This window comes from Thunnus albacares, chromosome 2 (genome assembly GCF_914725855.1).
Source record: "Thunnus albacares chromosome 2, fThuAlb1.1, whole genome shotgun sequence".
NCBI classification, from domain to species: domain Eukaryota; kingdom Metazoa; phylum Chordata; class Actinopteri; order Scombriformes; family Scombridae; genus Thunnus; species Thunnus albacares.
The window spans coordinates 17,054,692-17,081,305 of record NC_058107.1 but is presented as its reverse complement, the minus strand read 5'-3'; the positions used below and the strand labels follow the sequence as shown (position 1 = coordinate 17,081,305).

Below are 26,614 nucleotides of genomic sequence, written 5' to 3'. Positions count from 1 at the left end.
AATTAGTTGACAGTAGCAAAAATACAGAATATCATCAGCATTATCCTGTAATTGGTTTTCTCCCAGATCGGAAGAGCCATTGTGGAAAGGCGCAGCCTCTATATGGAACATGTGATACAGTATAGCATATATTGTTTTTTTGGTTGGCTTTTAAAAAAAGGAAAAGCCTACCTGAAGAGGTGTTTTGGAATTCGAGTTGCCAAAAAAATTCTCTTAATAAGGTAACTACTTTTTAACTATGTACTTTTTACTTACTTTCAAGAGTCCAATCCTACTAGAGGGCATGTTTTACCATCTGCTTGAGGGAAAATATCACTAAACTCTGTACATACACAACATATAACATCTACATTTTGATTTACTTGAATTAACTTAGGCACTTTCTTGGGAACTGCTACTTTTTATTTTGTTTAACTTTTTTTTCTCTGAAGTGAATTCTGATTTTTTTTTAAAAAAAGAATCACTGCTCTTTCTCACTCTGATCTCCCCGTAAGAGCTCTATACTGAATGTGGTAACTCCATGTGGCTCCCTCTCCTCCACATGTGGTGAGTGTATAACACAGGAAATCACTGTAGGTTTGCACCCTTGAGGTCACCTGAACAACAGAAGATCAGAACAAGCAGACATCGCACAGGCAGCAGCCCTCTTCCCTCTGTCTCCCCCTCCTGAACAGCCTGCGGCCTCAGGCCAGCAGCCACCTAATTGCTGGGGAGAGGGAGTGCTTCCCTACCTCATTGCCTTGGATGATGTGATAGATCTGCCTCAGGTAGTCCCTGCCACCTGCTTTGTGGCAGACCTCCAGCAGCATCAGGCCTATTTTCTGCTCAGTCAGTTCAGCTGCAGCGACTCCACTCTCCCTTCCTCGCTCAAATACGCTGAGAGAGAAACAGAGACGGGAAGAGGAGGAGACGAAGAGGAGAGAAATCACAAAGTCAGAAAAAACACAGAGTGGGGCAAAGAGAAAGGGGAGAAAACGGAAAGAGGGAGGGTGAGCTTGTATCTGCATACTACCTCTGGCTAAGGAAGTATTTTCTAGTTTAGAGAGGAATTTGGGATAAAATTTAGAATTTGCTATACAGAAGAAAATTAACTGAATCACTACTGAGTTTAAAATAAATGGGTTCTTTTTAGTTTTTAGACAAACCATTCACTCCAGAGGGCAAATCGACTCAAAATGCAATTCTTGGCACGAATAGAAATAGAAATATTTCTTTGCTCCAAAAAGTTGTTTGAAAACCAGGCAGCCTGGTCAAGGGTAACACTGGTGAAAGTGAGTGAGAAATACATACAAATTATTGAGCAACTGATAAAATAATTTTCACTGTTTTCATTACTATTCATGAGATACATAGGGGAATTTTGACCGAAGGATGCTGGTGCACTAAAAATGATTGGTGTGTGTGTTCTTAAGTGTGTATATGTGTGTGTGTAATTGTGTGTCAAGGTCCTCACGCATGTACAGTCCCCAACCCTGGCAGACACCTGCATCATTTTCCTGCCCTTCTTGTATGGATGGATATCAGACTACCTTCCATCAAACCTTTTCCTTCACATACACTTCCTGTCATTGTTCTCTCTCTCTTTCCCGCTGTCCATGTCTCTCTCTCTCTCTCCACCTTTGTAATTATAAGGTGGCAGAAACGGTGTTGCCTGTCAGCCAGCCATTGGCTGCTTGACATTGAGAGTGGCAAAGGAAGAGGAGTCCTGTCTCGTCCATACATCCCCTCATTCTTTTGCCTGGCGGCCCAGCGGTGGTGTTGTCGACGATGGTGGCTGTGCATCCGTGTCAGCACCTGCGCTGTATCCTTTCCTGTCCATCACTGTGCAGGTGAAGCAGATGATTGGATTCAGTCAGCGGGGTGATTAATGAGGGCCCCTCCGGATTTGGGACAGCCTATCAATCATGTCATTAGGGCCAATGTGCCCTGAAAGAGGCAGACCTCCGCCAAGGAATAACTGCATTCATCTTCATCTGTGTATGCATCCCGTCAGCCCAGCCAGGGTCACCATGATGGAGAACAATAATCTTCTCTTCTACAAATTACTTTGCAAAGACAAGGTGGGTGGCGTGGGGAGGGGGTTACAGTTGGGAAAGGAAGGAGGGAAAGTGGGATGAGGGAACAAGGGTGGGAGGGCTCAGAAGGGGCAAATGTTCTTTGTAGAGGGGTTTACTCTGGGTAGGTGTGTGTGTGTGTGTGTGTGTATGCACGTGAGATGCCAGTGAGTGAAGTGCCAGTTGTTTTTGGAGTTATTACATCCACCACACACTCTCTCTCCCTCTCTTCCTCTCTTTCTGACACTGTATTCTGATTGTTTACAAGCCAGGCGTCACTTCCCTGTGAAGGTTAGTTTAATGAATAGTAATGATCCCACTGAATGCCTCCGACAGGTGATACATAATCACTCTTCTTTCACTTTTCCGCCTAACCCCCTTCCCACCTCTCCACCGCTCTGTCTCTTCTCTTTTTTTTTACTCCAGTCTTGCCTGCTCTTCCTGTCACTGAAACAGACAGGATTTCCTAGAACTACCCATTATCTTCTCAGTGTTTTTATTTATTTCATTCTTTTTTTTTTTTTTTTTTAATTGTAGATGTTGTGTTAGGACACTGAATCACCTTTTTATGAAGACGGATGCATCCAGAGTTTGTTATGATGAAGTGAGCAACCAGAGACGCAATTTCTGGGAACGAGCTACAAAGCGCTGAGCCAAAGGTCACAGATCAGCCCAAAGTGAAAGCTGTTTTCCCATCACTCCAGCCTGCAGTCCACTCAGTCAGACTGCGTGTCCATCATTTACCACAACAAACATCGCAGAGATACATTGATCTTACACATAGAGGTTTTCTATGAAAAATGATCACAATGATACGATACATCATAATTTGAATGCTCAATTAAAAAAGGCATATCTACGCTGCACACTCTTTCCATTGTTTTATTCAGCATCTATATTGAATGTCAACTGCCTAAATACATCATCAGTCAGTTTGATCTGTTTGAACCTCCTCCTTCAGACCACCAACCCTCAACCTCCATCTTACTATTGATAAATCACTAAAATTATCTATTGGGAAATTAGTATTCAGTTTATAAAAAGCTGTTTTTATGATCAAAATGGTCTGAATAAAATGATACCTCACATGAATAATCAATATCAAGTGAGACTAGTGATGGATTACGCATAATAGCACTTTCCTGAATGCATGAAAACGTTAATATAAAATACTATACTAATATAAAATCGATACCATTTTGAATTTGACCTATTGCTAAATCCCCACAGTTGACCTCTCACCTGTCTGAGCAAAGTTTGCGGGCCTTCTGCAGCTGCATGTTTGTCCATTTGGGTCTTTTTTCTTCCAGAGCCTGCAGCACTTTGTGCACTGTGGGTTTGGGAACACCCTGCCAAATGGACAACCAAGGTAAATGAGTAAGAAAATCAACACGTGGCACACATCAGCTCAACTATTATCTGGGTTACCATGCCAGTATTTCTTTTAAACATGTATAAGTAAAAAAATGTATACTTTCAGCTTGTTCATACCAAGTATAGACTTTGGAATAACCTTCTTTAGGAGATCAGGGCTGCAAACTCTGTCTGGTCTTTTAAATCACTTTTAAAAATCCACTTTTTTTAAAATTGTTTTTCGGTGAAATTGCTTTTCATTTATATTTTATAGCATTTTAGTTTGTTTTACTCTCTTTGTGACTCTCTACACAGGATGCAGCTCATTTTGGCCACTTATATTTAACATCTCATTCTTTCAGTTAACCATACCGTATGACCACAGGTGAGATTTGGAACATAACCACAAGCTTCACCTTTAGACGCAACTCCCACTTAACCACAATAGTCCACTATAATGTCCTACCTTACGCTCTTTGGTGAACAAGACCCCTTATTATTGCAATTATTGTTATTATTCAAACCTTTTCCTTTACCTTCTGTTGAATGCCCATTGAAGCCTGCAGGCACTCAGCCAGCAGGGCCAGGCGGTCCTTTGCCCCACGGTCCAGGGCCAGCCCACTGATCTGTTCTATTGTGTCTGGGTCCTCCAGGCCCTGGATCAGGCAGTTTAGTAGGGCCCAGAGCAACAGGCCCACTAAGCGCAGCTGCCGGCTATGCTGGGAGAGGTGCTTCTCTGCCACTTGGAAGAGGTAGCGGATAGGGAGAGGCAAGGATGCTACAACCAAGGGCAGGTTGGTGAAAATGAAGGATAAGGCTTGAATGGCTAAAGATATGACAGCTGGAAGGAGAAAGAAACATTAGCTGTTAGTTTTTGTAGAAACCTAAAAAAAATTCTGATAGCTCGCTTTTCTTGAAAATACACCCAGTCCATACATACACTTAGAAGCAGTCTCCTTTCCTCGTGCTTCCAGTGATGTGTAGTTCCACTCCTTGGGTACTTTAGCCAGGACACTCTCCGGTACATCCTGCTTGAACGTGGCTCCACTGGGCTCCTCTGTGGCCTGCCAACCCATCACCATGGAAACTAGGTGTACCAGGAGGCTGTTGGTAGACTTGGTGACTATTTCCCGTACACAGCTGATCACTACAGGTACACTCCCTGTTGTTTCTGACAAAAAAGGTGAATGAATTTGGCAGGTAAAGAAGGTTGTTTGATAAAAAATATAAAGCTTAGCTGAAGCATGTAGTTCATGTTAGGTTGTGACCAGTTGTGAGGAGGACTGGGCCAGTCAAGACACTGTGAGAAGAAACCCAAATAACAGGCTAAAAAAGTACTTAATTGTCTCATTTTGGATTAGATGTTTGGCATGGAAAATGTCTGCTCCACTAACTGAACTAATGCAGCTGATTCTTTGTAGCTGTGTCCTACAATGGCACATGTGCCATTGTGTTTTTTGACATTCAGAGACCACTAACTGACAGAGTGATTAGCTGCTGGTCAGAGCTTAGTTCAACTGGTAAAACAAATTATGCACAGTTGAATTTATTACGCAGACATATTGCATGTTGAAAAAGTACTCCTGTATTTAATTATTTTAAAAGTGGACATGCAGCACAAAGAAGTCTCTCATTTCACCATGAAAAAATAAGACCTCCAACTAAAAGCTTTTAATACCATTCAAGGTCTTAAATCATGTATAAGGCTATAATCCATCTAGTCATAATAGTGTACTTCATCTGTGTCAGAAATGACGCCACTTTTCAAACAATGGGAAAAAAACAGAGACATAAATAGCAGTGCTGTGGTATTCTGTTGAAATATCTGTAATAAAGCAAGTGATATCAAGTTAAATTCAGATGTTTTCGATCAAACCCAGGTGGCCTGACAATAGAAATCTTACTACGTTCTCCAGGTGCACTATGTCTTTCATCACTCTGCCCTTTCATATCCTGCTCATATTGATAGCAGAGCAGCTACAGCATGAAGTTGTATGGCACCCATAAACTTCCTACAGCATCGGCTGTAAAACCAAAGGCTACAACAGAAAGATATAGTACAGTGGCGGCATCGGAAGTGCTCTGAAATCTCAAGGGACACTTTACAAATGTGTGACCTCAGACCCATAGAAAAAGAGGAGAGCGGAACAGAAAATGATTTAGCTTTTTGAAGGAGAAGCACTCTGTGGCAGGTGACACCTACACCTATTTTTCAAAGTCACTTGGTTTTCAGACTTTATACCGCCAGCTACCGTATTGACTAGCGTATTGATTTGAAACAACCTGCTACTGTGTGATGAAACATCAGTCTAAATGGAGAAATGGTGAAACTCTCAACGTAATCTATGAAAGTTAAATCAGTGAACAGTTTAAATAGAAATGGGGGCACTGGGGGTATCCTGTAACCAAAATTATAATACAAAGATTTGGCACGGTCCAATAATTAAACTAATTGCCCTGTGAGGATAAATGATGATTGGATGACATTGAGAATTTCTCTCTGGCTCACTCTATCTCTTTTTCCTTCTTTTCCTCTGTCGACCCCTCCCTTGCTCTGTCTCCATCCAAATACTCTTCTCCAATCACCCTAATTTATGCTACAATAATTACCACTCACCCAGGATATAAAAATCACCACCAAAAAGAGCTCCATACTCCACAGGAGTTCTGATTAAGCTCTGTATCAAAGCTTGTACCAGAGAGAGGCGGGAAAAAAAAGAAAGAGTTGGGAAGTAATTGCAGTCTCTGTAACAGCATATTAAAGTCATTCTTTAACTCACGTGCATGCAATGTCAACATGGGGCCTACGAAAAATAGAGATATTCTTTGTGGGCAGAATTACTCGTATTTTACATATTGTATACATTTTTGAAATAAGTTAGAGAAGTTTCGTACATCCATTTTTTTCTTACCCAAGAAAGAAATTGTTGTGTCTCAATAGCCTGGGAAGTGTGACAGGAATCAGTTTTCCAACTCAACATGAAATGATGGCGCTGACTTGTTATTTTATCATCACTTCATTTTGTATTATCTTACATAGTACATTATACTGCCCTGAACACTGAGAAATGAAAGTATGAAAGATATCAAAGTTTATCCTGTGCTCCACAAACGCATTTTTTGTCCCAACAATTGCACATATTATTTAATGACATTTCATTTCTATGAACATGAAAGTTTTTAGTACAGTAGCCTCTAGTAAAATAAACTGTATATCAACCTCCACATCGATATAATATCAGTAATATTGGTTGGGAATACAGCAGCCTGTAGTAATGACTCCTGAACTACAACATTATACAGCAGCTGGTAGTTACTTTACCTGCCAATGTATAGAGATGTCCCCATATGCAAACCCTCTCCAGGTATGGTTGAAGGGCCTGAGTCAAGGCCTTGGGAACATTATTCAGGCAAGTGAATATGTTGAACAATGCGACTATGAAGTCATCTCCCGCCTTGCAATTCTCTGTAGACACTTCTAAGCCACTCTCCTGACAAAAATCTGAAAAAAAAAAAAATAGAGTCAGTCTAGTGAGACACTTCTACACACAATACAAATAAATGTGTGTGTATTCAAAATGTCAATGAATTCATGAAATTTTGTTACTCAGGGGCACTTGATACACACACAAACAACAGGATGCACAAAGAGATGAAAAGTCTTACCCATACACACATATACTTTCAGTAAGTAGTGTGTAGGTGAGTGTAAAATCTGTTTTTTTGAATTATGATTCAGAAAATATCAACCTTATAGAGGTAGGCAGTAAGAGATGTAAAACCCTATCCTACGAAACAGCATCTTTCTTCGCACAAAAACACAATGGAAAATGTCAAGGCTGCCCAACCTGACACATGTTAACAGAAAGGGTGAACAAAAGGCATTGTTGAATAGAAGGGGAAGAAAAACCCACATCTGTGTTAGATGGAGAAAAAAAACAGACCAGAACAAGCAGAAAAAGAAACAGATTTCAAAGCCCCTGGCTGTGGGATCCACAGCACATGGAGACAGGAAGTGAAAAGGAAGAGGTTTTGACAGGGTGTCCTTGTGGGGGTTGCTGTCTGAGCACAGGGCTGAGGATGGAGGTGTGTGTGCGTGTGTAACCCATATGGATGTCTATATACACTATGTGTTTTCTGTACTTACAAGTGTGTGTGTGTGTGTGTGTGTTAAGTTGACAGGGGTTGCTGAGGAAAGGCCCATTGCTCCAGAGGTGGCAGACATCCAGTGGTCTGTCAGTCTGCAGTGTGGGAGATGACAGCTATTTGAATAGGATAGTGTATGCAATGCAGCAGTCAATGAAGGGGTGCCGTGATGGAGGGCAGCATGACTTCCTTCTGACTAATGCTGGACTATTTTAAAATGACAGGACTAAATTAGCTGTTGCAGTACAGGGCCAGTAATATCAGCCAGCTTAATAACAGGCAGGTAGGAAGCACTGCCACCACTCAAGGTCCAAATGAGAACAGATTTCCCCTGTCTCTCTCTCTAAGTCTCCCTTCATGTTGTCCACTCTTTCCTTTTCTTTCACAATCATACATCCAACACATACACTCACAAGTTGTCAACCACCTTGACCTACAACAGTCTATTAGGCAGCATTATGTGGGCTATGCCGGCATCTTGTTCTCTGCCTGTCTGGTAATTGGTCCTTAAGGAGAGAGTGTTCTGGATATCACTGCTGTGGCTGCAACGGTCCAAGGAAACAGTGGTGACTAACATTAATTTCCACTTGGGGTGCTGGAGAGCATGGCAGGTTAACTAGATGCCTTTTAATAATGATCCCATTATGGAGCAGCAGATGACTTCAGAAAACAGATGACAGTGCACTGGCACATCTCGAGTTTCCACTACTGCTGCAGCACACAATAATTCCAATGTGTTTGTGTTTCTATGTTGATTTCTCTAGTGCTTTTTTCTATTTTTCCTCCCTTTCCGTCTCTAAGCTTATCCAACCTTGATACATAGCCAAAACATACACCTGTTTATCTTCCGGACAACCAGTCAACCAGTCACAGGGGACCCTCTCTGCAAACCTCTGTAATTGGAAGCAGGCACGCTGATGATAATAAAAAAGGCTGTGTGTGTGTGTGTGTGTGTGTGTGTCTGTGGTGTATGTGTGTGTGAGTTTGTGTGTGTGTGTGTGTGTGTGTGTGTGTGTGTGTGTGTGTGAGTACCAGAAGTAATGTAATGTCTCCTGATTCAGGGCAAGTTGTGCAAATGCTTGGAAAACTGTTACTGTATTGTGGATATGGAGATATTATCCCCCTGCATTTTCAAATCAGCAATCAATGAGAAGGTTAGTTAGTTAGTTAGAAGGTTAGTTTGGTAGTTAGCTTTCCAGTGAGTTAGTTTGCTTTGATAAGGCAGAAATACTATACTAACAACACAGTTGAAAAAGAGCGATTGGTGAAATAAAGTTAGCATATTAAAAACAATTCACTGCCAGATTTGAATGTGTCAGCAACTAACTTTCAAAATGACTGTAACACATAAAACTGAACTGACTAATATATATATATATATAAATATGTGTATGTGTGTGTGTGTGTGTGTGTGTGTGTGTGTGTGTGTGTATGTATGTATGTATGTATGTGGCTTATGGGACTGTAAGTGTTCAGTCAAGCCGTTCCTTCTGTCTTTCTGCTTCCTGGTTAATTAGCCCGTCACTGTGATAACAGGCGAGAGTCAGCGCTTCCAGCATTGATTTACGGCAGCATGTAGGGAGAAGCATTGCAGAGCCTCTGAGCCAGACTCAGACCGAGCAAGGGAACGAGACAGTGAGAGTTGTTATTAATGAGGTCGCTATAATGTGAATTAATGTGCGAGTGCACAACAGTCTTTAAAGGTTAGACTGTTGCTGGTGCGGAGGAGAGAAGAAGGAAGGGAAAATCTTTAAAGGTCACCATGTGTGCTCCGCCTGGGCCTGTTGAGTGTTTATTACTGCGCTCTATTGATTTAGTGATGATGATGACCAAGGTGAAAATGATGATGATGGCAAAGATGATGATGATAACTTCATAAAATGGATAGAGCTCATCTAATATCCGTATAACTTACTTAGGATCTTAGAGAATAATTAAGACACTGGTAAACACCTTCCCACACATAGCCCCTGTGGTATCGACTCTGTGGGTCCACTATCATAAAAAAGGAAATATTAAAGAGAAAGGCTCATATTTTTATTCTAAAAGATAGACAGCTAGGTATGTACACAGCTTATATACACACATATAGACACTGTGCCCTTCATCCAATAACACCTACCAATCCATCTACACCAGAAAGAGAAGACTTACAAGAGTTTTCCAGGAGTATTTGGGGCAGGTGACAATCTCTGTAAAGCAGCATTCGCAGTAGCAACCCGGGATTTCTTCCTGGGTCAGAAGTCAGCAGCCTCAGCTGACATGCAGAGGCCGTCTGGCCCGTAAGGCCATCTCTGAGAGTGGAGAGAGGGAAAACAAAGTTGACAGTTCTGCAGTGTCAGGTGAGTGAACAGATAGTAGTCCATTGTGCAAGAGGCAACGAAGGAGGAAAAAAGATTCACAAGTGAAAGACAAAGACAGAAATCACAGCTTGGATGACAATCTTGGAGGAAATAGTATTTATGCTACAACGGTATCTTCCTTCAGTGTCACTCACTCCTGATGTGAGTTTAGTCTGCAAATGCCTTCACTCTCGCTTACTTATAGTGTGCACCGGGAAGGAATTAGCTCTAATCTTGGCCAGCTAAAAGCAAATTAACATTTGGGAGACAGCCAAATACATGAATATACAGCAGTACCCCCCTCCTACATCTTTTGTATAACCAAGAGGCTGCAGCCAGCTGTGGGTAATGAGCCATATCCTTGGTGTGTGTGTGTGTGTGTGTGTGTGTGTGTGTGTGTGTGTGTGTGTGTGTGTGTGTGTGCGTGCACATCCTTCGGTGCCTATGCTTGTGGTTAATATGTGTGCAAGTGTGAGAGCATGCTGACATGTGTGTGCCTGCATGTTACTTTATACATCTCAATAAAATCTAATGGAAGGAATGGACAGAGTTTGTCTGAAGAGCAAGGAGGCGGGAGGCTGTACAGGGGGTGTCTGCCCAGAAATTAACCATTCTATTTGAGCCAGAAAGCTAGAGCCGGGTGCACCCTGCTGCTTGACTGAGGAAAACTATGCCTCGATCTGACAGCGCAATTTATGATGTCACTGGGACCGCAAATCCAGAAGAAATCCTCTTTTAACTGCTCTGATAAATCTACCCGGCTACAGCGCAGGGTCAGCTTACAGAACCAAGACATACAGATACAGACACACACACATATGTGCAAAGCAAAGAAGAAAAATGCAAGAATGTATGCGTGCACAGAAACACACATAAAGCCAGAAAACAGAACTTCAGATCCTTTCTTTATAGCCTGTAATGCTAGATGATTTATTTATGTGCTTTGTGATTTTATTATTGTTTTATTTAATAACCATAACAATGGGTTTTATTTTAATGAGCTGGGGAGAGATCTGGCCACAGAGAACGGGTCCTGGATGAGGACCTGTGGATCTGGCCCTGGGCCACCAGCAGGCCCCCTGGCGCCCTTGCATGCAGGCAGGAGGTGGGAGCAAAGAAATAAAGAGGTCATAAAAATAAACTAATTTCAGCTCTCCAATACATAGGAGCAGGAGAGCGGGAGTTAGTTTGATTTGTGCTCCATCAGCACGCAATGACATCACCTCTGGCTGTGAGGGAGATGAGAGGGGAGGAGGGTGGAGTCAAGGGTGAGGGGGTAGAGTGATTGACTGCACCTCGGAGGTCAGTAACAGTAACTGGACACACATGTATGCATGTACACATTAACGCATACATAAGCACATACACACCATAACGTACTCTGTTGACGCCTCATGTGTAAAGCCCTCAGCAACCATCAACATAAACAAAATCAGTGTCAGCGGCAATGGTAGTTTATGTTATTTTTTTTTCTTTCTCAGCTTGCATCTGTGTTATATTACCACAGCAACTCTAGCTTGAAGCCCTCAGCAATGTGTAAGTCTTGTAATATAGCTGCACGTATGCTGCTGTAACTCCACACACACACACACATATGGTTCTTTATACAGTGGGTGGAGGTGTGTGTGATGGCTTAGCATACCAGAGTGTGTGTGTGTGTGTGTATGTGTGTTTGTGTGTGAACGTCCATATGTCTGTCTACTGTATGATGGGTGATGGATGGTATAATGGTTGTTTTACATACCGTATGGCCTGCTCTGTGAAGAGGTCAGGGTCTATAGCATTTAGCCAGTGGACAAGAGGGCTGTCAGGCTGGTGTGGCATGGACTCCTTTGCAGGATTAATCAGAAATGTCCTGGAGGAAGACAGATCGCTCATGGCAGTTTTAAACAATATATCTTCAATATACTATCCTCTCTATTGCAACTGCTTCCAGGGAGCCCATTATTTCACTTTTTTTTTAACATTAAGAGCCCACTCATTTTTATTATAAAATCTAGTGTGGGGCTAAACCTGTTTGAGACATACATGTTTCTAGAGTCGGCAGCTACAGCCACATGACTATCTCTGCGCTCTAGTTTCAAAGTGACAGTACAAAAACTATGGTGTGCTTAGGTCATATTTTACTAAAACATACCTGTACAGCAAAGATAGGGGTGCTGTGACAATGACGAGGACTGTCAGGAGTTGGTCACACAGGCTTTGGATTTGGTAAGGCCAGTCTGATCCGCCCGCTATTATGGCAATTGCTGAAGAGGGGTCGGAGTGCATCAAGGCCTCAGGACTTTTACACACACTCCACAAAAGCTGCTCCACATACAGCAACACCGTCGTAATGTCACATCTTGCACACAGAGTAAGAAAACAGAAAAGGTGAATGTACAGATGAAAACAGAAAAGATGAGATGTGAGGGGAATATGTGAGAGAGAGAGAGAAAGAGAAAGGCACTGTCATGTTGAGGCACTGAAAGAGAACATCTTCAAAGGCTAACATCCACCATTACATCATGACATAACAGCCTCATCGCACAGCCAGTCAAATACCAGAACCTCCTGGTGATTTTACAGTTGGAAGGTTAAATGTACTGCTGGCTTTGGATTTCACTATTAAAGTCATTGCTTTTACGTTTAAATGCCCATAAATCTGTTTCCTCAATTGGACAGGGGGGAACTGCTCATCATCTCTCATCTCCTAATCCCTGCTCTTCCCTATGGCCTAAATCGTTATTAGACCCACACAGGGATCGACTGATACAGGAGAGGTGAGGTAGCGTAAGAATACCCATGTGAGTGCTATACACATAGGAAACTTTGAGAAACTTTGAAAAGCCATCTGTTTAGCTTAGACTTACACTTTACAATTGTCTCTCCAGACACACACGCATCTCCAAGCAATATAAACCTATAGACTTTGTGTTGACATCATGGGGTGCTACACATGTACACTGCACTTTGTCCTTGTCACTCTTTCATCCTCTCACTGTGTGTCACCTGCTCATTATCATCATTCAGTTACATATTAAGAGAGGTAAGAATGAGGATGAGGAGAGGATGACCTCTTGAGCCTGTACAGACAGTACTTCTATGACGCACGAACACAATGCTCAGACCTCCACCAACGGCCCCATAGGAGCCGAGTGAAATTAGGCCAACAGTGAGGAAGAGGGAGCAGAAACTATTTAGGGCTTTGTCTAGGAGTTCTGATGTAATAACTGAAGTCAAGGTAATTTAGGATACCATTATGTGTAGCCAAGTCTATATTCATATAGGCTATACAAAGATGTGTGTAAAGAAGGTAAAGAGGGAGTTATGCAGCTCAAAACATAAACATGTAATCACTCAAAGAGGTACATACACAATATCTTAAAGGAATAGTTTAACAGTTTGGGAAATATGAGTATTCACCTTCTCACCAAGAGTTAAATGAGAAGATTGACATTACCAGGAAACCAAAGTCAAATTACTGAAACTAATTATCTTTTTGGATGGAAAACATTTATAATCTCATTTTATGCTTGCTTTGGAGCAAGTGTGCGATACAGATAGAATCTTCCCTTTGACTTCATCACAGTAAATGTAATTTCATGTTATGATATTGATATATATTGTGATTTTGTAAATTTTCTGGAAAATCAATTAAGAAACCATTTGCAGATGTAATACAAGACATGAATATCTGCTTTGGGCTAAACCAGTGAATAAAATACCTGTTGGAGAAATTATGTATGTACTGTACACTTTTGAAATCAAACACTGATTTGCAACTTTTCCCACAACAGCAAAATACAACAAGAGATATTAAAGGGATAACTTCCGAAGAGGATGGCGATGGTCGACAAATTTGTATTTAGAGAACAGTATTTATTGTCACAACACTCAACCCTACTCTGCAGGCAAGTTTGAACTACACTGATGTGCTCAAACAATGGGTAATGAGTCATACAGCAGTGTACGACTAGATTTTGTATGTTGCTATTTTAGCAGCATTTTAGCAAAATTTCTCAAGGTAATATAACTATATCCAGTATAGGACAAGATAAAGCACCTGATCTGCAGGTGTCTCTTGTATGAAGGCTGGGCCCTGGCATATCTTTGCACCAGCAGCTGTAAGGTCTCTGACAGCACCTGGCCGAGCACCTCTTTGGCCAACTCCGCTGGAAGGATAGCCCAGAGGTCGCTACGGAGCCCACACAGGAAGTAGAACCACATCTGCACCGAGAAGGAACAGCGCTCGCCCTGTGGAAGAGAGAGGTGGATGGGAGGAGGGTGGGAGGACAGGGCGGTTACAGATGAAGATATATTATGATATGGACATTAACAGTGAAGGAAAAACACAGAGAGCAAGAGGAGATAAAAATAGAGGGGGGAGAAAGAGAGAGGGAGAGAGAAAACATGAAGGAGAAGAAAGAGAGAGACAGAGACAGAGGCAGGTCTGTCAACACCAGGATGTCTCAGTGGTCACGCCACCTGCACTCTGCACCTGGGTTTCTGCCCCCACTGGGATTTTAGACTGCTTTAAAGTCCTGAACTGGAGAACACATCACAACAGGCATACACTCGCGCGCACATACACGCTCACACATACAAAGAGAGAAAGAGAGAGGGGAGAAATTGAGAACTTCTCTGCGATAACGTGAGCAAAGACAAAAGATAGTGAGACAAAAGAGAGACAGAAAGAAAGAGGGACAGATGGAGAGAAACATTACTATCCTAGCATCCTTAAGAAAAGATATAGAATTAATTTGTTAAAAAAAAACCTTCCTCTTTCACCTCCACCTGCCCAAATTCTTCATGTTTAACTTCCAAAAATAAACTGTTCCAGCGGATGATGTGTGTGGCGGAGATATTGACACATCCAAAACTCCTCAACTTCCTCTTGTCTTCAACTCATCATGCCTCTCAGTCCCTTTCATTTCCTTCTTACTTCACCTCATCTATCTCGTTTTTTTAGTTCTCTCCCTCCTCTTCCTCCCTTTCTTCCCTGGAGCCAGTCATTTAGGGATCGGTGTTTGATGGGGAGCGTGACCGAGCTCTATGTCCGGGATTAGGCTGCCATCCTCCGCCTGTGGACTCAGCAGAGCAAACCCAGACACAGACTTTGGATCCAAACCAAGAGCAGCCACAACTACATGTGTGGTTGGACTGTTTTATCCCTTCATTCAAGACAAACTTATTTAACTAGCCAGGTCAACTATGAACAAATTCCTATTACTGATGAAGGCCTGGCAAGATTGAAGACTGAATCTGGGACAGGGAACTAAGGATGGAACAAACTTGGAAACTCATAATAGCTTTTTGTTTTTTTCAGATGAAATTTAGCAGTTTGGCTTTATCCATGACAAGGAAGGTAGCCAAGGTCATGTTCTTAACTTTCTTTGATCGCCTCAACTGACCTCATATGCTGTTAATAAAGCATATTAAATATTTCTCTGCCAAAAACTATTCAAGTGTCAATATCAATGTTAAATAACAAAAGAGAGAGAAAGAACGCAAGCTGGAAACGGGTCTCTCTGGAGCTGTGCTGAGCCGCGTGAGAGCCAAGACACAGAGCTGTGGATCCAGGAGACAGAAAGCATTCAACTACACATATACAACAGACATCAAAAATACAGATACATACATACATACACACGCCAAATGAAATGCACATTCTGAGATGCTGCTGCACACCCACACATGCATTCATCTGCACAGATGCACACAGGCATGCTTGAACAAAAGAACACACCTGCGCACAGCAGGTCTGTCTGACACCATTGACCCAAGGAAGGAGGGAGGAACAAAGGGAAAAAAAGGCAAAAGCGAGGTAAAGTAAGAAAGAGAGGGGAGGTTTAGATTGGTTTAAGGGCATAAGGTAGGGGAGTTCCAGGGGCCCTATGCTGTTTCCAGACAGTCCCAGTGTAGACTGCAGACTTCAGACAGCTGAATCCCTGGAGCCCCCAGGGCACCATGGAAGCCACAGATGTTCTCAGGGAGCTCAGAGTAGAACACTTGGTTAGAAGAGGGAGAGTGGGAGGTAAAGGTGTATTGTGGGAATAAAAAGAAGAAGCAAGAAAGCTCTAGAGTATAATTCCTAGAGTTCCTCAAATTTTACAGAACAAGCCTGCTAAGACACGTGGCATTAGAATTTCCACTTTTTACAATGAAAGGAGGGATATCAACACCAGACAATTTGAAGTTTTTCTTATGTGTTACTGTTCCTTTTGATTTGGCAGTAAATAAGTAATATTCAAATAGGCTCCACTGATATATCATAATTGCTAGAAACTTTAACAAAGTTGCCTTGGGTAAAATCAAACAGATTTCCGGGACATGTAAAGATACTTTACCTCGTAGAAGGGCTTGGGGTCAGCCCAGTGGTGGCTCTCTGCGTCCTGAAGAATGCAGGTGGAACAAACTTGGATACAGTAGCTGGTCAGCTGGTCTCTCAAGGCCTGAATTATATCTTGGTACTTCTGGATAGGGAGCAGGGTCAGGGGTCTAGGCAGTGAGGAAGGAAACAAACCTTGGGATTACCTAACGGTAATGGCCGATGCATAATCTATAATACATATGGTATATTAAGAATAAAGAAAGGGACCGTTGAGGTCAAGAGTCCAATAGAGCAAAATCCTGTAATCTAGATGTATGATTGACTACTGTATATTCAGGGAGCTATCAAACAAACATGAGGTGAAATGATTAGATGAAAGAACAGATGATTTATTCTAAAAGTTCAGTGTGACATTTCATATCCTTTAAATCTGCCTGCCTTGATACTTTCCAGAGAGAGGCAAGAGTTTAACAGGGGTGCAGGAGGCTTAAAACCACGGGGACTGAATGGTGTAGAGAGGGGAAAGTGCTTTATGACCGGAGGGGGCACAGTGCAAGTGCAGGTGGAGGGGTGCACAGGGCCAGAGGTGGGAAAACAGGAGCACCAAGGGCACCAGGGATGCCTTTAGAGGGGATCTGCGGAGAGCAGAGGTTAAGGGGGTATTACGGGGCATAAAAACTCACCAGATGTAGACACAATATGGGTGTCATTACTGCCTGTCAATCACTTCCAGTCTTTTTTTTTCTTATTTTCTATGCTCTCCTCTTCTTAATCTCAACTTTACTGGAGGAGTAATCTCTCTGATCCCTTCATACTCTCTTTATCTCAGCTTAATAAATATCTTTCTTCAGATAGGAGTCATGCATAATGTTGAGAAAGAGGCTAAGCACGGGTAGAGAGATGTGGCAGAGATTATGAACCAAAATACTCCAAATTTGTCTGTGCTGTCCTCTTGACAGCCATACTTACATTCATACTCCAAACTTGGTAACAGGATTGAGTAGCAACTGAAATTTGATGTCTGTCAGATCATTGCGTCAGCACAACTTAATGTCCTATACAGTCACCATCTGTGGGTTGACACATCATTTGAATTTGGCTACAGTATGTGTTGTCAGTGTGATTATAACACAAAAGAACATATCCAGTGCAACTCTCATTTGTAAATCCAACATTTGGTTCTTTGCTGGAGGAAAGTGACAAAGGTGGCGTTTCAACAAATCTATCTCCATGTTTCTGCTAATGCGTGCAGCCAGTCAGCCCTACTCACACAGATACATACATGTTCCACACAACTCAAATCTCATGTTATTGTTCCTCTGGCAAAGCAGCCATTACTGTAGAATAGTTGGGCACTTCTACATAGATTCTCATGTTATTCATTGAGCTCACAATATTCAATCAATTACCAATAAAAAAATCTGTCTGTCATCCACTGCATGCCGGAATAAACCATAGATAGACAAAAAGACAGATATTGTAGATATAGATAGATAGTGAAATGAGCATATACACAAATTCACTGCAGCCGATGTATCATTCCCCTCCCATGCAATCCCACCAACACACACACACCCTCTCCTTACACTTTAGCTAAAGTAGTAGTTGAATCCTTCAGCCTGGCATGGTAGTGCTCCAGTCGTTGGTGCACATAAATGCAAGTTGCCAGAAGAGCAGGCAGGTTCTTCAGAGGTGCAGAGGCTGGTACCTCCAGGGCCCTCTCCTCTAAACGTCCCAACATGGCAAACGCTGCCCTGCCACACGCCTCCACGAAGTTTGATCGCACCTCCAGGAGAGAGCTGTCCCTGCAGGCTGCTGCCAAGGGCAGTAAGGCATCCAGCTCCTCCATGATTGCACCACAGAACTGAGGGTAGAGAGAAGGCAAAGACAAGACAAGATGATCTCAATAAGATAGGGAAAATCTGTCAGTAAGAGAAAAAAGTGGGGGAAAAAAACATCAGAAAGGGATTTGACTAGATGTAAATAATGGAACAATTGCAAGGACTTATCAGAATGACAAGGATTTTAGTCAGAGCTGAGTATTACGCATGTAATTTTTCACTAACATTGTACAAGCCATTATAGCTGAAAAGCAAATATCAGTGCAAATGTAGAATACAGATGTAGAGACACTGAAGACATGCCCTCTACATAAACTTTGCTGCTGAACATGCATAATTGTTATCAGGTCAAATAAAACCTTTCCATCTGAGGATACATCAGCACTGTCTAATTTTATAACAGCATGCATCATGTTAGCCACATTCAAACAGAAATGTTACACATGGGAAGAGATGGGGAGTCAGACGTGCTGAGAGGGAAGAAAAAGGAAAGGGTCAAGCAAAGGTGAGAGTGAGAGAGGGAGGGGGAGAGAGCTGTTTCAGCAATGTAAAAGACCTACAGCTTACTCTATAAACTGCCAGAGTAACAAGCAAGACTTATCTCATTTATCCACATTTGTCCTAGAGATAGGCCTATAGGGACAGGGCTGCCTACACCTTTCCCTCTCCAGACGCTGGGAGACAGGCTGATGACAGTACTTTAAGAGAGTTGAGTGTGTGTGTGCTTGCTGAGATACAAATATGCAGTCTGGGTATGTGCTGGTACTTACATAATGCTGTATTAATTAATATAATGATAGCAGTGTATCAATCAGTATGGTTGACACAGTGCTACTTCATTCTTCTTCTGCCAACGAGAGTAAAGTGAAACAATTTCACAAACACGGCACTTGATGCTGTTGATGACAGGAAGCTTTAAGGAGAGTGTGCATGTGTGTGTTGGGGTACGTGCTGGCTGCCAACTTATGCAAAAAATAAATGCATAGCATGCATAAACATTACTGTAGCGTAATAGTTTAATATGTATTCTGCAGACACTTTATAAAATGCACCATGTACCTATCACTGCAGAGAACAATTATACACCATGATACCACTGCCTCCGCTACCATATGTGCCTTCTATAGACATCACATAGCGAACAATGAGAGATGATCAGGCAAGTGCCAAGGAGTCACATATGGGCGTGACGCCAAATCCAAATTTATACATCCATACATGTGAGTTATGAGTCAGGCAGATTCTCAAAAAACCTTAAAACAAAGCATGTTTCAGTTATTCCCCAGAGCTACAAAGCCAGGTCACACCGAGGGAAAAGACATGCAGAAAACTATACCGGTTTAATCAATCAATTGATCACAGCATGTATTACTTGCTTCATAGTAATTCTAGAGTCACACACTCTATTACTTGACTTACTGTACTGGCTGGCTGGGAAGTTCGACATTCTGTCAGATCAGGGCTTCAGCGTGTGTACACAATTGACAATCTCACAATCTCTTTACACTATTTTCTCCATAAAAGCTTCCAGAGGGGTTAAAAGGCCTGGGAACAAAGGCCGTTTGGACAATTAAGTCAATATCTGACTGCATGTAGTCATTAGGAGCTTAGCTTTGAGAGAGAGAGAGAAACCAGAGGGAGACACAACACTGCGCATTACCAGGGTGATGAAGAGCCCTGGAGAAGCATCTCATACACATGCAGAGTTGACTCACACTCCCACAAACACACACATACTCAGCAGACAATCATCCTCACATGTACATGCATGCTCACTCAAAAATAACCACCCGCATGCACGTCCACGTTGACGTCAGGCTGAAACCTTAACTAGCTAAGATCAAAGTCTCGAATCCCACCAGGACTATTGCAGCAAGGTAAAAGAGATCGTATAAAGTTTTTAAGTGCTAGGGAGGCCTGTTTGTGTGCGCAGAATTTGGAGTAGACAGACTAGTTGAGAACTGAACATGCAGGTGAGGGCTTGAGTGAAGTCTGAATACAAAAAAGGCACTTCTGTTGCTATAATAGAGAGCTAACATCAAGGTTAGAAGGGCCAACCCAAACAAGGAAAGTTCAATCCCAGGTTTTGACAGGAGGTTGAGTTCCAGCTGTTGACGAGATGCTATTCTGTATTTGGTATGCAACTGACTGCCAATAAAAAAGTACACTATCTAAAGTACTCTGATGGATGAATGGTATCATCGCAGCCAGCCTATGTATGGTAATACAGACACTGAAGTGGGTTCACATGAAAAAAAGTGAGGATTGAGGTATGAAGATATGAATATAAATGTGTGAAATATTGATCCATCATAATGCCGTTGAACCAGCCATATTTCATGCTTACGTCTTGTATAGTAATTTGCTCTCTGCTCAAACACTTGGGCATGTGTCAAAAAAGGACGGGGGGAATATATATATATATATATATATATAATATCTAACGGCCTCCTCTTGGATGTCTGTCTGGCTCAGTGTTATTGAATGCAAATGCATGCATGTATAACCTTTGGGCTGAAAGGCTCTCATCTTTGAAGCGTTGACCTACACATAAATACGTTGTACAGGTCCTGAGCACAGACAAATTCTGACACTCGTTAGCAATGAGAGCCACAAATACTGTCAGTGTAAAAAGGGCTAGAGGAGAAGGGGAGGAGGAGAAGGCGAGGAGGGGGAGGAGGAGGAGGAGAGAGGTGAGGCAGTAATGATAATAGTCTGTACAGTGTGTGGTGTAGAAGAGAGTAGCGTGCAGCAAAAGAGTCGAGAGGAAGATGCAGGATTGGGAGCTGGACAAAGTTTCAAGGAGTTGCAGGAAGGAAAGTTAGGTAGTTGTTTTGCAATAGTAAATTAGGAAAGAAAATGGAGAGAAGAGAAAGAAAAAAACGGCATAGTGCCACTTTAAATAGAAGTAAGTATATGGCAGTCCAGCCCCAAACGTTGGAGAACCTTTGTAGAGTTAGACATTAAGCCTGGTCTCACATCAGAGACTGGTCTTTCTCCTGAGAAAAGTCAATCTCTGGTGTCATCTTCACCCCTCCCTGCCTTTTCCCAGGCCCTCTCCTCTCATCCCTCTCTCTCTCACTACCCCTTCTTTATCCTGCTCTCTACCCTAGCATCTTTGCCTTTGTGATCACTCTATCTTCTGTATAGCCGTATTCAACACCTTTTTCAAGACTATCTATCCCTCATAATATCACACAAACTGGTTCTTGGTTTCCTCCTATCTCTCTTTTGTCCCCAGAGTCTTCCCCTCAAGTAATACTGATGACTCTTCTCAAGGCCCTTTCTGATCCAGGGTGTCAACTGTGTCAGGCCCAAATCATTTGGGCTGTCTATTATAGAGAGTGCTTTCCGCTGGGGCTACAAAACCATTAATCTTCCCGGGTCTGGATGATGTGTTTAGACCTGCATTGTTCAGCCAGTTAGTAATAGAGGATAAAACAGGACAAAGACATTGGTGTGTAGGGCAAAACATGCTCATGCACGGGGCGAGGAGTGACAAGTTGGGGTCTACATTGATTATGTGTAGATTGTGTGTGTGTGTTTGTATATTTCTGTTTCTGTGTACATATGGGGGCAGAGGTATCAGGCGCGCAACAGCTGAGTTTTACATCTAATGTGACAAATCATGTGTAGGAGAAATTATGTAATCACACTGTAATTCTTAGATGAATAAAACTTACATGGTTAAATATTGTAAGAATGTGCATGACACAAAAAAAAATCATTTCATGTTCTACCAAAACAAACCCTTTCCTCCTACACATAACATCTTTTCTTGAATATGTGGGGGTAGCCATATTTGCATTAAGACATACTGTATGGTGTATTCCACTTTTTGTTGCATCAGTATTGCTACGTAGTGATATAAACACCTTAAACCTCTCTATCAGAGTTCTCACAGGACACAGATCTAATGACACACACCTGACAATGCCTTCCAAAGACATTTACAGCTCTGGTAAGACACTTCACTGTCACTTTCATTATTTCATCATTCACAAATCCACCTGAGGCTACACATTTCTTGTGCTTCCAGCTCTGCTTGTGGCCATTTACAGAGTGGTGTGTCTTTCTTTAGGAAAGCATCTTTGGGTATCCTCTATTATCTTTGGGCACTGTGAAAAGAACTGCTTAAAGCACAGTTTTATATCAATACTTGCATAAAGTCTTAAGGTAATTCAATAGTAACATGAGAGAAATACAGGGTTTGAGGCACACTGGAATCTAATATGGTAACATAAAGTGGATAGGGTGTCTTTAATCATTAAATAGGCTTTGCTCAATTATATTAAGAAAATAAAATAAATAAAATAGTCTTAAAAACTAATTGAAACAGATTAATTAAAGTATCACCTTACTGTAATTATTGTCCAGATCAGATTATTAATGTGTATATAAACACAGCTTGACAAAGCTGAACAGTTCTAGTTAACTGATTAAAATGGCTAAGAGTTGGTGATGTGATGCATATCCCCCATTTAACCATTACTTCAGATCTTAAAGAGAGTAATGAAAATGAAGGCAAGCTACTGCACTTTTCTGATAAAATAATAACAAAGTCCTGTGATCCAGCAACACAGTTGGATGGGTTGGTAAATTCTTCCCAGAGGGCAACTTTTAAGAGACTGTTAACAGCTTTCCGCAATCATATTTTACCATCAAAATAACAGCCATATTTACACCCAAAAGTTTGATTTACATATGAACATTTTACAGTTTGAGCATCTACCAACTGAGTTGTTTAGTTTTTGACCATGTATTTAAAAGGCAGTCAATCTAGAACTGATAACAAGTTCCAGTACTGTGTTTTATATTAGGCTGAAGCTGGGCTACGATTTTGTTTGCATAAGGATTACAAATTGTGCCTTTGAGGGGAAAACTGAAAGATGCCAGATTTGTTTTTTCACTTTTGTGTTTCTGTATAACTTGCAAGATGACCCAGTTGGCAGGCTACTCACTGTGAAACCACTCGACAGACACTGATGCTGACCAACATGTCAATAATTGGACTCCCCTATATTTCCCCTCATCGACAGCGCATTTGTCTAGTTTTGTCACACCAGATACTATACTTGATAAGGAATCATATATAAACATTGGATAACTTCTGTAAACTGTAAATAACTGTAATAGCAGAGTACCTTGACTATCATTTTGGGAGTCTCGCTCTCTGGGTAGTTGTAGAAGGAGTCTTCTCTGAGATGTCTGTTGCTTGCAGTGACGGTCAGGGTGATTAAGATGTCTCCTGAAGAATATAAGGCCTCTTCCTGCTGTAGACTCTTGGTACAAACATCATCCAGCACCACTTTAACACAGTGCGCCATGTGAGGGACCAGCCCCTTAAATGCTGACCTCCATTCAAACTCCAAAACCTGTGCCGCAAAACAGGAAATGAGCAAACAGCCATGAATGCTGAAAGGAATATTTCACCTGTTCTACTTCACTGCTACAAAGAGGCAAATAGTCTTGCCTCTTTGCAAATATAGAGAAAGGTAACAAGTCTAAATATCACTGAATAGTTGTAATAGAATAGAAACGTCCTCGCAGGGTCTTACAAAGGAACACGTACAAAACCCTTACCTCTGATGTGTGGAGAAGTGTTTCCGCTGTGGATTTCTTGTCTTTTTCAAGATCCCTAGTCTTTTTCAAGATCCCTAAATGACCAATAAAAGTGTCTCTTTAATGCAAATATCACACAAGATAACATTTTAAGATATTTAAAATGTCACAATTGATATTAAACAGTAACTGTGGCTGGTCATACTCTCAAATCATGTCAGCAAAATCTCACTGGAGACCAAAAGTGTTCACTAGTTATCACACTTCAAAGATGAATGACTATGTGGTGGTGGTCTGTAGCATCTTTCAAATCTATGCATTATTTAGCTTGAATATTTCCATATCACTCACAATATGCTGTGTGATATTATGTGCTAAAAGCCTGACCGAATGCCAAGTGAGGAAACATGAAAGCCACTGTATAACTCAGAATCAGATATGGGTCACATTGTTCCCATGTCCCCCCACCAGCCAAAATGAGACACAGTGACCGGAGAAAAACTGTACATGCCTCAGAGGGAGCATAAACAGGCAGTAGATGCGAATGGTGATGGCTTTATGAGTCTAAATTTGGGGCTTAGATTTAGATAGATTAGATAGATAGCATCAACTACAGTATATATGGGGGTAATTCTATGAAGGGAGATTGTGTGGATGTGTGGGGTGGCGGGGAGGATAGGGGGGTGCATGAGACAAGCGTACAGGATGTTGGGTTGGGTTGCAATTAAAAAGCGTGAACATCAAGGCCACAGTCTCCTAATCAGAAGGCGAAGAGTGAGACCCCAGGCGAGGCAATTTAGGCGAACAAGACCGCATGGAATGGAAGAAGGAGGAAGCAGCAAGCGCATCACTTTTTGACCTTTAAGCCCATCTGATGAATTTCTGGTAATTAAGCCGTTTGATTGCCTGGAATTAATGATTTGGATAACTGCCCTTTAAAGGCTGTTTACCTCTCTGTAAATTGAGCCTTTCTGCAAGTCTTGTTTTTGTAAATGTAACCTTTGTGGAAATTACTCCATGCACCAAAAGCTTTCATTTAACATCTCTGTAGCAGCAGTTCAAAGGGGAGAGAGGAAAAGGGTACTAAAGGCTTATATAACACCCAAGATAATTCCTTACTAAAATAACACATTTCTTCAGACACAACTCAGACATCCTGCTAGAAGTAACAATGTGTGTGTGTGTGTGTGTGTGTGTGTATGTGTGTGTGTACATGTTTGTGGGGGTGTAACTGGACTGTTTATGCCTGGCGGGGTCACACACATGCAGGGCTATAGCCAGAGTTTTAGAAATTCTGAGGTCATGAGTCCCGTTATTGAAAAAAACCTGCATTTTTGTAATTATTTGGATTATTCATTATTGGATTTTATTTATTCATCAACTTTTTGATCATTTTCTGTAAATTGACCTCCCTACTTGATGGTCTAATTTCTGCTTCAGAACCATCTCTACCATGTCAGCCATAAAACTTTCTCAGGGAAATGCATAATATATTTTAAGATTTTTTTTGTCTTAAAATAGTGAAATGTAAGGATATTAGGTCTAAAGATATACTGAATCAGCCTTTCAAATATCTGCCATGTGTAACTTATGTATTGTATAATGGAACCTCAGTCTACTAAGACTTCCAAAATTCCCAGAAAAAATATAGAGAACACAACCTCAGAGGTCAACAACCCTGATTACATGTCTGAAATGTATGTGGATGTGTGCATTTTGGAAGGAGTCGTACCTTTTACACAGGGAGTCTCTCCTGTGCAATTAATGAAGGTCATGTTAGTGACCAGCTCCTTAATATTGCTCTCAAACCCCAGCAAGGTGCAGGCCAGATGGGTTAACGCCCTCAACTGGTGGGAGGTCAAACTGAAGCTTCTGCTTTTCATGGGAAGCTCCATTGGCGCTGTGAAGAAAGAAAAAAAGAAAGAATAATAATAATAATGTAATAGTGGAAAGAAAGGAAAAATAAACAGTGTATGTACTTGTGAATGTATGACTAACATAGAAATAGAGGAATGAGAGCCGCACTACAGTTTACAGTTCAGTAAGGGAATAAACAATTTCATGAAAATAGTTTTTCAACTCAACCTCCCAACCTGCATGCACTCATCAGAAAACACCCGCCATCCTCAAGTCTTGCCTTGAACGACACCTCTTATAAATATCGACCCATTCATGTTTTCCCAATACACAACATAAACAAAGAGACAGTGAAAAAATATGCAAAACTTTGCTCCCCGAGAAGTCACACATGCACATCCTTCTCTCCCGGCACAAAACTTTTCTCCCCCTAACCCACCAATGACCCCCTCGGCAAATATGGATTTCCCATTTTGGAGGCTGCCAAAGCCATCACCCGGGGGATGTTCCGCATTAAGCTGGAGAATGGGCGGCTGGGAGATGCGTTGCCATACTCCCAGACACATGCACAAATACTTTTGTGTGTCCGCTTAAATGAGCTCCTCCACTGCAAAGGCATTTGGGAATGGATGAGCTCAGTATTAGCCTTGACTCTGAAAGCGCAGAGATGATTGAGCGTTGAGAGGGAAAGAAAGAAGAGGGGGGCCCTTTTCCAATAATTGTAACATTATTGCCTCTGGATCCTAATGTAATTTTGCCATATTGTTAAACAAAATCTGACAATATGACAACACACTATCCCCAAGGATGTGTGGTTTAATCATGCATGAGGTTTGATTCTGTGTGTGTGTAGGTATGTGTGTATGTTTACATCAGTGTTTATGAGTGACAGCGGATGTAATTTTGTGTGTTTGTGTCTGTCGGGTGTGCACACGCGTGTTTATGTGCATGTAATGCAGGTCATTATGAATAACTTGATTTGTAGAAGACACTTTCACACACATTTGCACATGTCAGTCTTCCAAGATAATTGCCATACTGCAACCAGACTCTGTGGTCACCATGGAACATATTCTGACCTCAAGTTTGTTTATGTTTGCAATTCTAAGCGTATACATCTATTTATGTCTATGTGTGTGGGCATGC

The 26,614-nt window shown here is 41.7% G+C and overlaps 1 protein-coding gene across 6 annotated transcripts in view; it reads right to left on the bottom strand.

Annotated features, from left to right (window-relative positions):
• kiaa0825 (KIAA0825 ortholog) overlaps window positions 1-26,614 on the bottom strand; it is a 120,438-nt gene that overhangs the window by 69,676 nt on the left and 24,148 nt on the right. For all 6 annotated transcript variants that reach the window (XM_044369199.1, XM_044369169.1, XM_044369178.1 and 3 more), the window contains 14 exons: window positions 25,344-25,511; window positions 23,633-23,706; window positions 23,194-23,424; window positions 17,795-18,072; window positions 16,225-16,375; window positions 13,941-14,131; window positions 12,033-12,239; window positions 11,640-11,750; window positions 9,708-9,847; window positions 6,730-6,909; window positions 4,348-4,578; window positions 3,944-4,248; window positions 3,297-3,403; window positions 732-876 (listed from right to left, as the gene is read on the bottom strand). In XM_044369199.1, coding sequence (XP_044225134.1) covers window positions 732-876; window positions 3,297-3,403; window positions 3,944-4,248; window positions 4,348-4,578; window positions 6,730-6,909; window positions 9,708-9,847; window positions 11,640-11,750; window positions 12,033-12,239; window positions 13,941-14,131; window positions 16,225-16,375; window positions 17,795-18,072; window positions 23,194-23,424; window positions 23,633-23,706; window positions 25,344-25,511 — 2,519 coding nt within the window. The remainder of the gene's footprint in view (window positions 1-731; window positions 877-3,296; window positions 3,404-3,943; window positions 4,249-4,347; window positions 4,579-6,729; window positions 6,910-9,707; window positions 9,848-11,639; window positions 11,751-12,032; window positions 12,240-13,940; window positions 14,132-16,224; window positions 16,376-17,794; window positions 18,073-23,193; window positions 23,425-23,632; window positions 23,707-25,343; window positions 25,512-26,614) is intronic.